We start from the raw sequence: 15,975 nt of genomic DNA on the forward strand, positions 1-15,975 counted from the left end.
GCCAGCTCAAAATGCTACTAACACCTCATTTTTATTGCCAAACTCTGCAAATAATCTTTAATTTGTTTTCTTTTACATATGTGTGCAAGAGCTTAAAGGAAATACTTTAAAAGCTGCACGGTCTGTAGAATACTGTGCTCAGCGTGCATTAATCCTTAAATGACTGGCTCATAGGATCACGTAAACTGGATGCAAAAAGAGGAAACATGTTTATTAGACAACTACCTGGTGAACTGAAGGGTGAAAGCAGCTGGGAATCTTACAGCAATAGACACTGTAGTTTTCTTTGCGTGTGCTATGAATTAATTTTAAAATAAGACAGCTTGTTAGAGGGAATGGCATGACAACCAAGGAGCCTGTATGGCCACGTGTGAATGCATGTGTGTGAGCAGAGCGGGATGCAAACCTCTTAGGAGCAGAGTATCCATGAAGCCCACTTTTTAAAATGCTAGTAAGATGCAGTGTCTTAAATGCTGATGAAATGTGTAAGGAATTTGCATGCTAATGGAAACGAGGATCCCTTTTTATGTAGCCAGTGTTTAAGAGCAATTGCCTCCTGGCTAAATTTATTAAGCCAGAAAAATCTTGTAAAATTTCTATTGAGGATTTATTGGTCCCATTTGTTTCTTTTCTGTACAACATGAATATTAAATTCAATCCTGTGACTTTTTTCACAGGTGAAACTCCCTTTCAAATTAAAGGAAATTCTGAACTCATGCCAAACAAGTTAAATACATCTACTAACTTCATGAGGCTTAGGTAAAGGCTCTTGCATGCTGAGCTTTTTAGGACTGATCCTGGTCTGTGGGGCTTCAGTAGGTTAAAGATGTTGAAAAATAGCACTGCAAACATCTATCTTACTTTCTTTTAAGTTCCTCTTGAGAATAAATATTTGTAAATATCTGTATCATCAATTGAGCGTAACCTGGAATCCCACCAACAAAAGTCACTCAGTTACAGTCTTCCTGGGAAAGAGTCACGCTTCCTAAATTCAGTTGAATTCAGGTGTCTGGTCTGAATTAGTCATGTAGGTGTCCTCTGTGGCAAACAGGGAGAGACCTTGTCCTTTCTCTCCCAGGTTGTTCCACCGACCCACTTATTTTGCTGGAATATACAGAGATCAGTGTGTTCCATTCAGGTTGGCCACCAGATCCCTGAAGAACCCCATTACATGTGCAGTACGTCTTCCAGGTGAGCTGAGGAAAGGCTCCATGTGCTCAGCTGGACTTCTTATGGAGATGGATGACACTTGAGCCACCTGGAGCTGTCTGGAGATGGATAGCCAATAGCCAATACAGCTACCTTCAGTTGAGTTAGGTGTCTGCATGCTTTGTAGCTGAATACCTCCCAAAATATTAGACAAAATCCTGTTCATTTTTCTTACCTGTGTGAGCAAATGCCACTGTCTTTTGGAGATAGCCGAATAATGATGCTTACTTTCAGGCAGGTGGTGATGTGGTTCCTGGCACGTTGGTGGTGACAGGAAATGAGGCAGTGCCAATGGAGGTCACTTGTGTTCACTGTGCTCCTTCTCAGGTCTTGTAAGTGGAGGAATTCCCTTTCTCTTTAGCTAATGCTAGTGATGAGCACTGCCGTACACAGACTTCTTGGGAACAGCTCTAGTGTCAAAGCATGATCAAAGTCACTACTCCAAACAAGTGTAGCCAAAATGCAGCACAAACTGTCTCTCTATTTTAGTGTCTTTTAACCTAATGCAGGACAAAGGTGTTTTGAAGTTGATACACCTTCTGAATATTCACTACATCTATAGCCATATGTGGCAACTACGTGTGCCACCTTGCCAACCATGCTTGTGTTGCAAATTAGTGGATATGTGTGATCTGTTTTCAGGAAATTTTGAGCAGTGCAGCACAATTAGTACTAGGGAATCTATAAGCAGATTCTTTCAACAGATTTAGACATCTGGTGGTAAATTGGTGGTTTCCATTTGTCAGATAACAAGAGCTTTTGTTATCCATTTGTGTTTTCTAATCCCTCAAGTAAAGTCTGAGAAAGTGGTGGTTCACAGTTGTGCTCATTTCGAAAGTTAAGGAGAAAGAAATATTATGAAGAACTGTATGCAGTAAATCATGGAAGTCATTTTCAAAGTATAGCAACATGCAGAAATTGCTTTAAGTAATATATAGCTGGTAAAGACGTTAGGAAGGAGACATTGGTACAGATAAGGACATTGAGGTAAAAGAGAGTGGCTTACATCCAGTACCGCAGTCTGCAGAATTCCCACTGTGTGAATAGGAAAAGCAATACCAGGAGCCACAAATAGTGACCATCACAGTAGGTGTGTGTTTAAATGGCAAGCAGGGATTTATATTGCTCCTGTTCAGGTAATGACTGACAGCATGTAAAGAAAAGAAAGATGACATTTCTTTGCTTTTTGTCTTTTGTTCCATGTGCACAGACAACTAACCCTTTTTCTTTTTTTTCCCTTCTCTGTTTTTAGTTCTGAAAAATTCCAGGCATATATTGAGCTTTAGACATGTGTATTTTCTTTTTAATACATGGATATGCAGCATGTTACATTGAAGACATTACACTACACTACCTTAATAATTCCTTGAATACATTAGAATGATATGATTCAAAGGATTAAAAAGAATGAATTTGGTTTTTCTATCAGGAGCTGTCATTACTAATCTTTGTCTGTTTACTTTGCATGTATCAATTTTGTCAACTTTAGCCAATTTACTCTTTTTTCTTCTTTTTTTTCCTTCTGTTTAACTACTCTTGCTTTCACAGTGAATTTCACAGTACTTTTGAAACATGAGGCTTTTTGTTTTCTAAAAGTCAGCTTTTGATCCTGCCTTGAAAAATGGAGACCATTCAGTCCCAACTCTTCCTACGAAGCACTGTAGAAATGTATTTCCTTACAGGGTTTAAGTATTAAAAAAGCACTCTTCTTCTGTCACCCTGCACAGTACCTGCTTCTTGTCATTCCGGTTTGCCTGGGCATCTCTGAAAAGCAAGAGCTTGGAGTCAGATTTGCACTACATTTACTTACCACTTTAAAAAATATTGAATAAAATGCATCAGGAACTGCTGTGACATTACGAGATAGTACAGAAAATCTAGCAGAACATCTAATTTCATGTTTTGACTCCTTTTTGTATCAAGTGAAGGGTTATTGTTTCCTGTGTTATTTTAGATATGTTGTCATCACCGTTGACTTGACTGTCTCAAGCGTAGACAGATTAGATTATTAAACTACTGAAGAATAAGTTATAACTTACACAGCTATACAGTCTTTGGAGGATGAGTCACTGATTTTATTAAAGTCTAGGAAAGAGATTATCAACTTGGATTTAGATTTTAGGTTTGGCACAGCGCAACTTCTGAAAGGAGGAGTTTGTAACAAGCAATTCACTTGTCATCTACGCATGAACAGAGACTGCATTTTGCTGTATCCCATCTTGCATAAGGTATAGCTGGGAGCCTGGGGTAACTGCTGTGCTCCTTGCATTTGAATTAAACAAATTCAGTATTCAGGCATCAGTTTTATTTATGTGTTGAGCAATTGACAGAATGCAAAAAAGGAATGCAGCTCTCCTGGGGAAGGTGCTCTGCGGAAAATCTGAAACATTTAAGAGGGGATGCACGTGCACTACCCATGAATCCAAGGATCTTTAATTTGAGTTCTGAACTGGAAGCTTCCAGGAGCTTCCAGGGAGCACTCCGTGTCACAGTGCCAAGTGTACATTTGTGTGGTCCAGGGTCGCAGGGGAGCACCACAAATAGGTCATATGGCAGCTACTCATTGTGCAGAATCTGCCAGTGACTGTCTTGCAGCAAGCCAGGTTCTTCTGACTTGAGCTGTCCACCTCTGGCAGAGATCTAACAGCAGCGCACAGGGCAGGCACCAGAACCAGCAGGCTGCTGTTTGCCCTAGCTTATCATCCAGCTTAGACTTAAAATTGAATGAGATGAAGCTGTTAGTGTATGGAGCAAGTACTCTGAAAAACTGGTGAGCTGTAGGGTGAGTCCTGAAAGCTGAAGTGCTGCAGTCGTTACTGACCTGCATCAGATTCATTTCTGTTGCTCCCCTATTAATGACCACCCTTCGCAAAGACGGTGAACAAGAAATGGCAGTGTTAGGACTGAAAAAGACAGCATTATGCTATAAACAAAGAGAGGTGCAGAGAACATCTTGTCGGACATATTTTTTCTGGAAGTAAATCTCTCAGCAACTGAATCCATTAGTGACTTGGGTGGCGCGGTGAGTAAATGCGCTTGGCCTTTCCGTCTTTTGGGCACAAACCTTGGCTTCTGTTGAATACGAAAATGAGTTTTGGTGGTTTCATGGGAGCAGACATTTGTCTGCATCACACAACTGTTCCGGCTCGCCGCAGCTTGAGGAGGCCCAGCACGGAGCACAGGGTGCCGCAGGCCGGGTCCAGGCAGCACCAGGCCCTGAACGCCTGCCCAGGCAGCCCACACCACCGGGCTTCAGCCCGTGCTATTTACTTCATCTTCAAGAGCATCTGTTCCTCTCTGTCACTTTTGCTGTCTCTCCTCCTCACACACACTTAAAGAACAAAAACATCTTTTATGGAGCTAAGCATTTTAAATAATTTTTCCAAGTCAGAAAGGGAGAGACTGGAAAAAATTACAGCGTGAAGCTCAGTTTGCAGATGAACGATTGCCTTGTCATCCTAATATCCCCCTTCCTTCCCTTAAAGCTCGCTGCCGAGTGGGCTCTAAGCAGGAATGCTGGCTGGGCTCAGCTGGGGTGGATCTCAAGGCGAGGGCGTTGGGCTGCATCGCGCTGCTCCTTCTGCGTGGCGGTTCTGCGCTGTGACCAGCAGATAGTGAATGGGTGACATCTATCTGCATGCCATCTGCCTGTCTGAGATAGATAAAAGTCATTTATTTTATCTGATGTTATGTTCTGTCCTTTTCTGTAATGTGCTTGAAAGAGTTTCTTCTGCGGATAGGAGACCCTATTACTATTTTTGGGAGGACAGCAGAGCCAGGAAAATGTCCCACAAACTCAAGAACCCAGTAGAAATGCAGAGAATAAGAATTTGAGACTAAAAGTTGCAATCAGTGATGCCAAGATAACCAGGGTTATTTTAATGAATTGAGTTTGACTTGAGATATCTGCCTGCTGCTGGCAGGAGCTTTGGATGGGCTACGGTGCTGTGCTGCAGGCAGTGCCGTGCTGTCACACCGCCTGTTTCGGCACCAACGTGGTCAGTCAAGGGTAGTCCAAGTGCCCCTGCATCATTGTGCAGTCTGCCATAGAGGTGTGTCCTACGTAGCAATGTACACAGTGCAGGTGCAGCTGGCATGACAAGTGCATTGAGAGGCTTCTTAAGACACACACTTTTGAAACAGGAACTTAGGTCTTGCATTAATAAGTGTTTTACAAATGTTATCACAAAAAACAAACAAACAAACAAAACCCAACAAACAACCAGAAACAAAAGCACTTGAAAGATAAGATACTTTGAACTTAGGGGCTCACTCATCTGCATGTCCTCTTTTGACATCTAGAATTATTTCACTAAAACTCCTCAGAGCAAAAAGAACCTATATCTGATGTCTGAAATGCCAACTCACAAAAGCATGGTGGAGCAGGTGACTGCTGATGAGGATGAGACAAAGCAGCATGTCCTGAACAAAGGGAAAGAGCTCTGTCATACGTTTTTGAGTGTGAAGCTGTATTTCCTGTTTTGCTACGTGGGACATGGTTTCTCGTAACGCACATGTTCCAGTTCAGTTGCCCAACTATTGTGTTTCTCATCTGAAATATGTCCCTGTTGTTAAAATGTTTGGTATATGTGATCCCAAGAGGAGACTGCTTTCCGTTAGCAGACTGTTTTTCTTCTTCAAAAGCAAAGAAGGAGAAGGTACCTAAAATTGAAAGTGTGGGGAGAGCTAGCATTTACAAGGAGTACTTTGTTTAAATGGTTGGGCTGAAAAGGGCTTTCAAGTGGTGAGGAGGCAGATCTTACAGACTAGTGACTTCCAGAGAACAGAAGAGTCTAAGGCTGCTGCTGAAATTTGGACCCAAGGGATGCCTGACTGTCATTCTTCAATGTTTTTAGGTATGAGAGGCTGAAATTCTTGTGCACTTGAGATTATGTACTGGCAGGATTAAGTGGAGCCACAGGTAGTGAAAGCAGAAGCTATTCAGACTGCCCCAAACATATTTGCCAATAAACCTCAATCATGACCTGTAGTAGTTTTGGTACCCAAATTTTGTCATGTTTGCATGAACACTGTCATATTTCATGATAGTTTTCTGTCTTGTGGTAAATACCTTTCAGAGTTACGCTGAGACCACTGAACTCTTTTCCATCTAAGTCTTTGTCCAGGTTTCCGAAACCTGGAAACATCTTAAATATTTCTCCTTCTCAGCATCTCCAGTTCTCTTTTTCTTTCCTTTTTTTTTTTTTTTTTTTTTTTTTGTCACATACAATCTAGGAAGCAATTCTTCCTGGGAAGAGACTGTTCCTAAGAAAATTATGGTAAATCCCTATTACTAAAACACTTCTGAGGGCAGAGACTGTCTTTTTGTTCTGTGCTGTGAGTGACCAGCACAGTAACAGGATCTTTGTTCGTGTTGGATTAGCCCTACTGCAATAAAAATAACAATAAGCCTTTGGATGCTTTGGCAGCGAGTGTTCCCTTTATGCTCTGGTTAATTTTCCAGTTGTACTTACTCATCTGTTTGAGAGTAACCAAGGGAGCTAATGTCCTGCAGTTTTTCAGGTCTTACAGTCAGACCTCTTGTTTGGTATTCTCTGCAGGTGGCAAGCCTGGTAGCCTGATGGTTTTGATCTCCATCTCTGCTGCCTCAGTTTGCACAGAAAAAAAAAGTTTATTCCTTTTGAAAATGGGTAACTTTATAACAGTTCTCAGAGCATCTCAAGAGCAAATCTAATAACACTGAAAGACCTTCTAGAAGCTGTTAGCAAATTAGTAGCAGTCAGAATATATGCCGTGTTTTCAAGGGAATCGGCAAACTGCCTTTTTTCTGCTGAAAGCATTTATCATTTACATGTTGTGATGTAAAATAAAGATGAACTGGGATTGCATTTACCACATTACTTGTAAGAAATAACAGGGACTTCAGGATGCATCATCTAGTTCACTACATTCAGAAAGAGAAAGATATTTTTGTAAAATAGATACAGATTAGATTCGTATCTGATAAGCTTTTTTACTTTAGTGCTATTAACCTGAAAAAATGCATTAAAACATAGGTACTCATTAAATGTCTGTTGAACAGTGTTAGTTCAGCTCAACGCGTCAGGCGATACATGACTTCCAGCCAAACATCTTGTTAAATACTTGCAGGATTTCCCATAGCGGATCTTACTTTAATCAAATAATTCAATCGTTTCATTTGTAAGTACAATAGAAGGGCAGGGCTTGTGTTTACAGAGAATTCCGTATGGAAATCCTGTATTAATTGAAGTACATTCACTTCACTTAGGATGGTGTCCACAACCTAACTCTTTAAATAGAAGCTTTTTTGCTGTTGCCTGTTCCAGAGAGGCAGTGACATACACAGCTGGCTCATCATGTAGAGAAAATCATGAGGAAATGGTGTGAAAGATAACCAGTGCACACAGCAGAAGTACGCCTAACTAAAGAAGGCAACTCTGTGTATTGTTTTCTGTAGTGGATATAAAATAATTTATGAAAAGTAATTTGATCCCCATGGACACTGTCTGGTGAAGATGCTCTGTCTTGATCAATCTTCTTTGGGCTGCTCCTAAAGTAATGCCTTCTGTTTTACTACATTGGCCCATGACATCCAAGGTGGATGTTGGTGCTATGAAGTAGAGGTTGAACCTTCCCAATGTTCTGTAACATGTTGTTGCCATGTGACAGAGGACAGCAGACACAGAGGAGTGGTGTGTGACGTAGAAGTGTGTATGAAGTAAAGGTATGGAATTGAATTCCTCTCTGCAGGAAAAATTGCACCCATTGATCTTCATCGATGCTTAGCTAATGATTATGGAGTCCTAACAGTGGATATGAGCACAGTGGGTGGTGCAGCAGCAATGACAGTGACATGAAAGACAAGCCATGGACAGCCATGCAGATTTATACAAACGCAGCATGCAGCTCTCGTTCATTGCTAGCAAAAGTGCATAGCTGATGGTGGTGACTGTGTTGAATAATAGTATTTCATAGCTGAAAATTTTCATTTCAAATTCAGCCTTGAGAAAAGGAGACTGAGAGGGGACCTGATCCAGGTCTATAAATATCTAAGGTGTGGGGGGGCAGAATGGCGAGGCCAGACTCTTTTCAGTGGTGAGTGGAGACAGGACAAGGGGAAATGGCCAGAAACTGGAGCATAGGAAGTTCCGCACAAACATGCGCAAGAACTTCTTTACAGTGAGGTGACGGAGCACTGGAACAGGCTGCCCAGGGAGGTGGTGGAGTCTCCTTCTCTGGAGACGTTCAAGACCTGCCTGGATGCCTACCTGTGCTACCTGCTGTAGGGAACCTGCTTTGGCAGGGGGGTTGGACTCGATGATCTCAGGAGGTCCCTTCCAACCCCTACAATTCTGTGATTCTGTGATTCTGTGAAAATTTGCTCTATCAGATAGTTATTTTGCTCTTTGTTGTGATTTCCTTGGAAATAAATAGGAAGCATTACTTTTGGAGTGTCCTACATATTTTCAAAATTATTAGTGCAGGCAGTGCCAGATGCTTTTTTGTAATATTGCAGATTCATTTCTGTTATGCTGTAAATTATTGTCTTTTTAAGGCAACAGTTGTTTTCTGCAAGTAAACACAATGCGCTTCCAACCAGCCCCATGTAGGATATGGAGGTTTGTTAGCAGTAGACCATTTAGAGTTCCACATAATGGCTTTATAAAAGGTTAAGGTATTATTAATCACTGATAGTATTATGGCTCAATAATAGAAGACTAGAATTGCACTCCTTAGAGTTCCTAATTGTGCTGTGTCAGAAAATGCCAGCATTAAAATAAGCCCAACGCAGAAGAATTAAACAGAGAATCAGCATTTCCTTCTACAGTGAGTTGGAAGTTTCATGTTGCTTCTATATTGTATACAGTGAAATCTTTTTTCCTTTTTTTTAGCAAATTATAGTTCTGCTGTGGTTGAAAGGATAGTTTTGCCAGTGTATTAAATACCAGGCAAAAGAGGTGTTTTAGAACATTTTTAGGTAAATGTAGGTCAACACAAAGAAATCATACAGTTGGAAATATTTTCCAGTGTTTATGTTCAGATGTTCAGACCTGTCTGGCTCCTCTCTATTTGCGTGTGTTGGGGTTACAGGCAGTCCGACTACATTCCACATTGATTTATATAAATATATTACAGATTATTAACCTCCAGCCAAATAACACCAAATTTAACTTTTCAGGAAGGTTTGTGACTTTCCACAAAACTGATTCACTGTGTATGGGCATCTCCATATATACTGCATTAAGAGAATCACAAAGAGAATACTATATATCTGTATGAGAAATGTGCTGTTAACGGTAATTACGCTCCCATAATCACTCAATAAATATTCATTCATGTGATGATTACAGATTAAGCACAGATTACATTTTCTTGACAGAGGTAGGGCGATGGTTTTCCATATTCTGTAACTCCAGTTCCCAAATAATTACTCACTGAAAGGCTCTTTCAGGCTAAAAGGAATGTACATGCATCCGTTTTCAAAGCATAATGTCTAATAAACAATTTTCAAGTGTCTGACCAAAGATTATTTAGGAAATGCTATTAAAATGGGACCAGAGCCATAACATGTTAAATCTATACTGTCTCAAATGAGGCATAATGCTCTTTTAAACTGGTTGCAGTCTTCACAGATAGTGTTGCCAATTCTTATCTTCCCTTCCTTTGTGAAATATTTTCTTATTTAAGATAAGAAGTAAAAACTCTGTACAAGGTACTTGCCTCTTCTGCTCTCAGGTGACGCATTTTAAAAGTCACCCCCAGGACTTTGTGTGTCATCTGCTGTCTACAGATCCTGCATATGAAGTACTCAGTCCTAGGAAAAAGACGAAAATATTACTTGAAAAAATTATCAGAAATCCTACACTTTCCACAAAGTAAACAAGCAGTTATTCTGTGTAAGAGGATAAAAGACGTGTAATAAGGAATATGACTTCAGTGTCATATTCAGTGACACTGACCAAAATAATTAGTACTGCTTTTGATTTGTTATCAACGATAGGTTTTTCAGTTTAACAGTGTGGATATCTTTCTTAATAATGGTATTAATTGTATTCTTAGCTCTACTGTCATGTAATAAAAGTAGCAGTTGATTTTCTGCCTTACTTCAGAGAGAGGCAAACTGGTCTGTACAATTTGTCAACTACGTGAATACACACATTAGTAAAGTATGTGAGCAGGGAACAGCTTTCTTCCATCTGTAGGATGATTTCCTGTTAGGACTTTTTTTTAGAAGTGAGACTTGAGGGAGGATGGTGAATGTGATGGTCAGTGGTACAACAATAGGTGTGAAGTACTGAAGGATGGGAGGGATACTGTGTAGAAGATAAAAAACTGGCACAGTAGATGAAGTGAAGAAGGTGAGAAAAATCCTAATTAAAAAAAGAAGACAATAGAAAATAGAGTAATGAGGTAGGAATGCAAAATTATGAACAGCTTTGAAAATAAGTTTGAATTTGATGTTGTGCAACGTGGTAAAATGATAAAGAAATTCCAGTAAAAGAGTGGCAGAAAGTGATGAAAGAAAGCTTTTTCAGCAGTGGCATCTTGTGCCTTAGGCTTTTTTCCTAGCTGTATCCTGACTGAATGTATTCCTTGCTTCTGGAAATTTGCAGGAGTAATCAGCAAAAATATTTAATTTCTACCAAAGAAAATTTAATTCTAAAGGCACATGATGGTGAACATGAGAGTTACGCGGGAAGAAACTGAAGGTGTGTGCAGGCAACCTGTATCTTTTTTCCCTCAGAAATGTTACTTACATTGGTTTTTTTTGAGAAGTGCAGTTGATGAAGCATAGACCGTGGATAAATGTCAGATCAAGTTCTGTATTAACTTCGGTTGCTCTATCAAGAAAATACTTTCTTTTAATATAATTATTTTACTTTGATAAGCCGATGAATTCTTACTTAATCCCCTATTATAATTCCTACATGAAAGAGGTCATATTATCAATGTATCCGTAGTTATCTGATGGATCAAGAGATTGAAGTTTGCACTACCTTTGGAATGCTCTTTTTTTTAGTTCTCTGTGCCGTAGGAAATTGAAATAGACACGTGTGAGCTGCAAGGTGTGTCTGTGCTGGCTCCTGTATACTTACCTCCTCTTTTCTTTCCCTCATCTCAGATTGTTTGATGTGTGCACCGTGTCACGAACAGATAGAGAGACCAAGTTAACGTTGGTGTTTGAACATGTGGATCAAGACTTGACTACTTACTTGGATAAAGTTCCAGAGCCTGGAGTGCCTACTGAAACTATAAAGGTATTTAAGAAGAAAAATGTTGGGTACTCTTTCAGAAATTGTTGGATAAAGAAAACACAGATAAATCACAAAGACCTTACTCAAGCAAACTGCATTTTGACCACATTTAGTCATATCAAAATTGAGTAAAGCCCAGCTTGGGGCACAAGCTGCGGAACAACAATCCATATTCACTAACTAATGTATTTTCTTGGTGGAAATTTTGTAGTCTTGAGTTCCTGTGACTATTTCTTGTTTTAGTGCAGGCCTACCAAATTTGTTCCAAACCATTGAGAATGACCTTTGCTCACAGCTGTAGGCAGATCATTTAGTCCAAGAGTGCTCGAATCTTCCTTAGGTAGAGCACTGACAATTGTTGGCATGTATAATGTAAGTCCTGTGCAGCTACACTTTTTCATTACTTCTAGTTTCCCCAGGAAACTCCTTTCATTTCATGTCACGTCCTTCTGACATATGTAGACACCATACAGACACCTTTTGACATATGTAGTTGTATATACCTGTCTGCATCTAACAAGAGCAGTTGATGTTCACCATGGATCTGTGGGACCTGAATTGAGCAGTGAACAGAGGCTCAAGGAAGAGGGTAATACAACCAGGTGTTGTAGAGACTGGAAGGGCTCTCAGTAACTAGGAGGATGGCATTAAGTTTTCCCATCACATCATCTCATATTCTGCATCTGCAAGGGAAGACCTCTTCCCAAGATACAATGTGCTTGGTACTAAAGCATGTATTCCAATTCTCCTCCTGGGAATTCCATTGTCAAGTGCTACATCAAGGATCATAGCTTGAAATATATGACAGAATTTTTAAGCCTGGGAAAAAAAAGCAGAAGGGCTAATGTTCCTATATTTTGACTAAATATCTAACATTACTTTTTCATTTTTTTTGTGTGATGAAAAATAATGCGTGCTTTCAGAGAATGATTGCCTTGCATTTGTATAAGTACTTTCTGGAGGTATGTTGTGTCTTCTTAGTCTGGCAAAGGAGAGAGGGAGGAAAACAGAAAAAAACGTAAGAACTATTTGAAATGTAGTAGTAGTAGTATTTTTTGTTAACAGATTCAAACTCAGAGGTCTTTGAGTACAAAATAACATTACACAGATAAAGATCTTTTTGCTTGTATCAAAGTCACAAACATTTAGCACCACCCAGTTCCAAAAACAGTATTTTTAAGCAACCCTAGTGGATAAAATAAAACTTAAAATGAGCACAGCCTTGATTCAGTCCCTGCGGAAGACTGAAATGTACCTCTAGCAATTAAAGGGCTCTTTTATGTTAATGTTTTAAGGGTTCCGTGGTCTTCTAAAGCTTTGATGGTACATAAGGGTTCTGTATATCAATGTATCTAACATTGTAATAACATAAAAGGTAGCAGGCATACTGTCTCACTGAATAATTGAAATACATGGGAACTGAACCACCAAATCCCTGAAATCTGTTTGAAACATCTTTTGGGCTATCTTTCATGTAAAGCAATTGGAAGAGGTGAGCACTGCACTGAAAGGCTTCCAATTTTCTAAAACCCCGTTCTAAATTTCTACAAGTATATTGCAATATGAATGCACGAATATACATTTCATGGTTGTCTTTTACTTGTGAAGAAAATCATTGGTCATACTTTTAAAAAGCGCTATTCTGCTTACACAGTTTATAAGTTCAACTCGGATGATATGTCTGATAATTGGCACAATAAAAGAGAAAAATTTAGCCATGCAGAAACAAAGAGGGAGAATAATGTTGCTTTATGGACAGGGCGAGTCCCACCAGAAGAAGTTAGTGAAGGTAAAATTCATCTTGTGATACATCTACCTCTTTTCAAATGGCAGAAGAAAAGTGTAAGAGGCTGTGTCATAGAATCGTAGAATGACTTGAGTTTACTTGGTCTTTGTTGATTTTAACATTTGCACAGTAGCTGTTGTGTCCTTGAATTCTGCTTAGCGCTGAAAAAAAAGTAGTAAATAGAACCAGTTAAATTAAATTGGACCTTATTGCTTCACTGTTCATGTATCTTAAAAACATCCAGTTTGTGAAGGTATGTTTGCTGGTAGGTCGTGATCATTGATGGCGTGAGGAAGGTTCTGAGGGCTTATTCCTAGCATATTTCAATATCTTTCTAAAGATTATGTCTGTATGGATGTTCCTGGTGGACGCTGTGGCAAAGCATACTTCTCTTGTGGAAGGGAAATACTGCCGTTTTGCAGCAACTAAGCATTTGACTCAGAAAACATACATCATTAGATTATAATCTGATTTTTTATAGTTTGGCTTTTGAGGTTAATATGGATTCATACTTCATTTATTTTCCAGAATTGCAGACAATTTGTGTAGACTATTTCCCCTCATTACTAGCACAGCACAAAACAACTGCCAGCATTGTAAGGCCATCTGTTAAAGTTCTGTGTCAGCAGCACAGAGGTACCAAACAAGTTCAGTAAGCTCTGCACAGCTCAGGTAGAAAGTTCTAATGTACTTTTTCGGCACCATGGTGTAAGCTCAACAGTTGCTGGTGGAAAGTGAATGATATAAAATTCCAGTGAGGGTATTATCCTCAAAGATCCTTTCTGTGTGAGCTAAATACCGTCATTATACACCATCTGAGGGAGAGGGACTCAGCTTTTGCAGGTTTGGAGTGTGCTAGGGTTTTAAGTTGCTCTTGAGGATGATAAGTGACAGCAGTACCATTTTGGGAATTCCCTTTATGTTTAGCAGATAGCAAACAGTAGCAGTACAGAGAAGACAACTGTGTAGATAATTTAAGTACGTCTAAATATTTTGTCTTTATGCTGCTCAGCGATGTTTTTCTAGTATCTGAAGTCCTTCAGCAGGAGCCACCCCAGAAGGTATTTTAGGAACATGTCCATTGGTGCCCATAACATGATGGAAGAGGAGCAGTTTCCTTTTGAGACATTGCCTGCTAGTGGGAATATGTACAGAGGATGTAAGGCAAACATGCTCAGTTCCCCTCCCTGTCTCTAGAAGCATGAATGCCTATTTCTGTGGCTGTAGTTCAGACCACTGAGTTATAGGTTTTTCTGAAAAGAGGTATTTTAAATCTTTTCTATTGAAGTGCTTCCATTTTTTTATAAGGGAGTTTTCATTGGGCTAGAGAGATAGACAGCATGACTCCAAGTGCTCGTGAACATGGCACTCACCTCTGAAAGAGAACTGTGAGCCATTAATGTCTTTAAATCCTGGATTATAATCCTGCTTGCTCTTGCTTTCTTCCTGTGTCACACCTGATTAGTATTTGTTCCATATGGGAAGAATCAGAAGCAGCAATGACAACATTTTCCTTTTCTCCTCTCTACTCACCTTTTCCTCCCCTCTTTCCTTCCTGGGAAACTTTAGGGTAGTTTCTTTGTAAACTGAAGGTATGAGATCAGTTTCCTTAGGACACAGCTGTTAGTCATGCATATGCCTTCAGTAATGTTAAAACATTAATGCCATTAGCAATTCAGAGAGACTTGGCTCATCAGAGAAGGGAACAGATCAAAGATCTCTCGTATAGCAGGGGCGTATGTTATTTCTTGTGGGATGCAAGAATTGCTGAGGATGACCTTCTGCTCTGGTCTGCTGACTAAGAACCATCATGGCGTTCCTGATAGCCTGGAACAGGGCAGTCAAACCATGAACAGGGTTTAAGGTATGTCTTTTTCTCTGATGTTACTGATTCCTCACTCAAGGGAATGACTTTTCTGAATATTGTTTTCCTGTTTTTCCTTTGCATAGGAATCCTAGATCTCTATCTCATTCAGACATACAAATTTTGCTACTTAGATGCCTAGCATTTAGACAGTACAGCAGTGAACCCAGTTTCCATTTCTGGATTTATCTGATAGTAGCCCATGAATTGTATTTTAAAAATTATCCCAGTCAGGATAATAAAAGAAAAAAATGTTGCTGTTGCATCCCTGTGCACTCCGTGCAACTTGCACTGCCTGCTAGCAAACCAGGTGGGCTGGTCACATCTTTGCAGGCTCTTGCAAAATTAATATGTAGATGTTACTTCTCAGAAAGCAAACCAGTGTTCACTGCTGCGAGGTGAGTCATCATCAGCCATCTGCCACAATTGTACCTTCTCAGTCGACCACGTATGAGATGTGGAGCAGATGTCACACAATCATGCAATTCTGCAAACAGCACAAGATATTCCAGGAAAACACATTCACCCGTACTGACAGAGTGGGGCCCTGTTTAGCAACATCTCGGTTAGAAGTTACTCCTTGACGTATAAGCACACTAAAAAAGAATCCACAAAAATTAAAAAGAAAGATACTAAAGGAAGACCTGTTTATAATTTTTTCCCAACAGTAAGAAAAAAGCAAGGCTTAGTGAACCCACAGAAAATTGGTCTGATCCCCAGCTGATACAGAGAGGTGTAAATCTGTTACCCTCAGTGAAATGATGGCAGTTTACAGCTACTAAGGATCTTTGTGCAGCATTTTCCAAGACATTTTGTTCTGAAGCCAAATGATAATTTAGAGTTGTCACTGTAAATAAAAGAGGAACAAAATGGCTGAG

At 39.8% G+C, this 15,975-nt stretch overlaps 1 protein-coding gene across 1 annotated transcript in view; it reads left to right on the top strand.

Moving 5' to 3' along the window:
* CDK6 (cyclin dependent kinase 6) overlaps nt 1–15,975 on the top strand; it is a 120,883-nt gene that overhangs the window by 16,119 nt on the left and 88,789 nt on the right. Inside the window, exon 2 of the mRNA XM_042889030.1 lies at nt 11,315–11,450. Within this exon, the coding sequence (XP_042744964.1) occupies nt 11,315–11,450 (136 nt within the window). The remainder of the gene's footprint in view (nt 1–11,314; nt 11,451–15,975) is intronic.

The sequence above is a fragment of the Lagopus leucura genome, unplaced genomic scaffold, assembly GCF_019238085.1.
Source record: "Lagopus leucura isolate 7727_CA_CO unplaced genomic scaffold, USGS_WTPT01 Super-Scaffold_100157, whole genome shotgun sequence".
Lineage (NCBI taxonomy): Eukaryota > Metazoa > Chordata > Aves > Galliformes > Phasianidae > Lagopus > Lagopus leucura.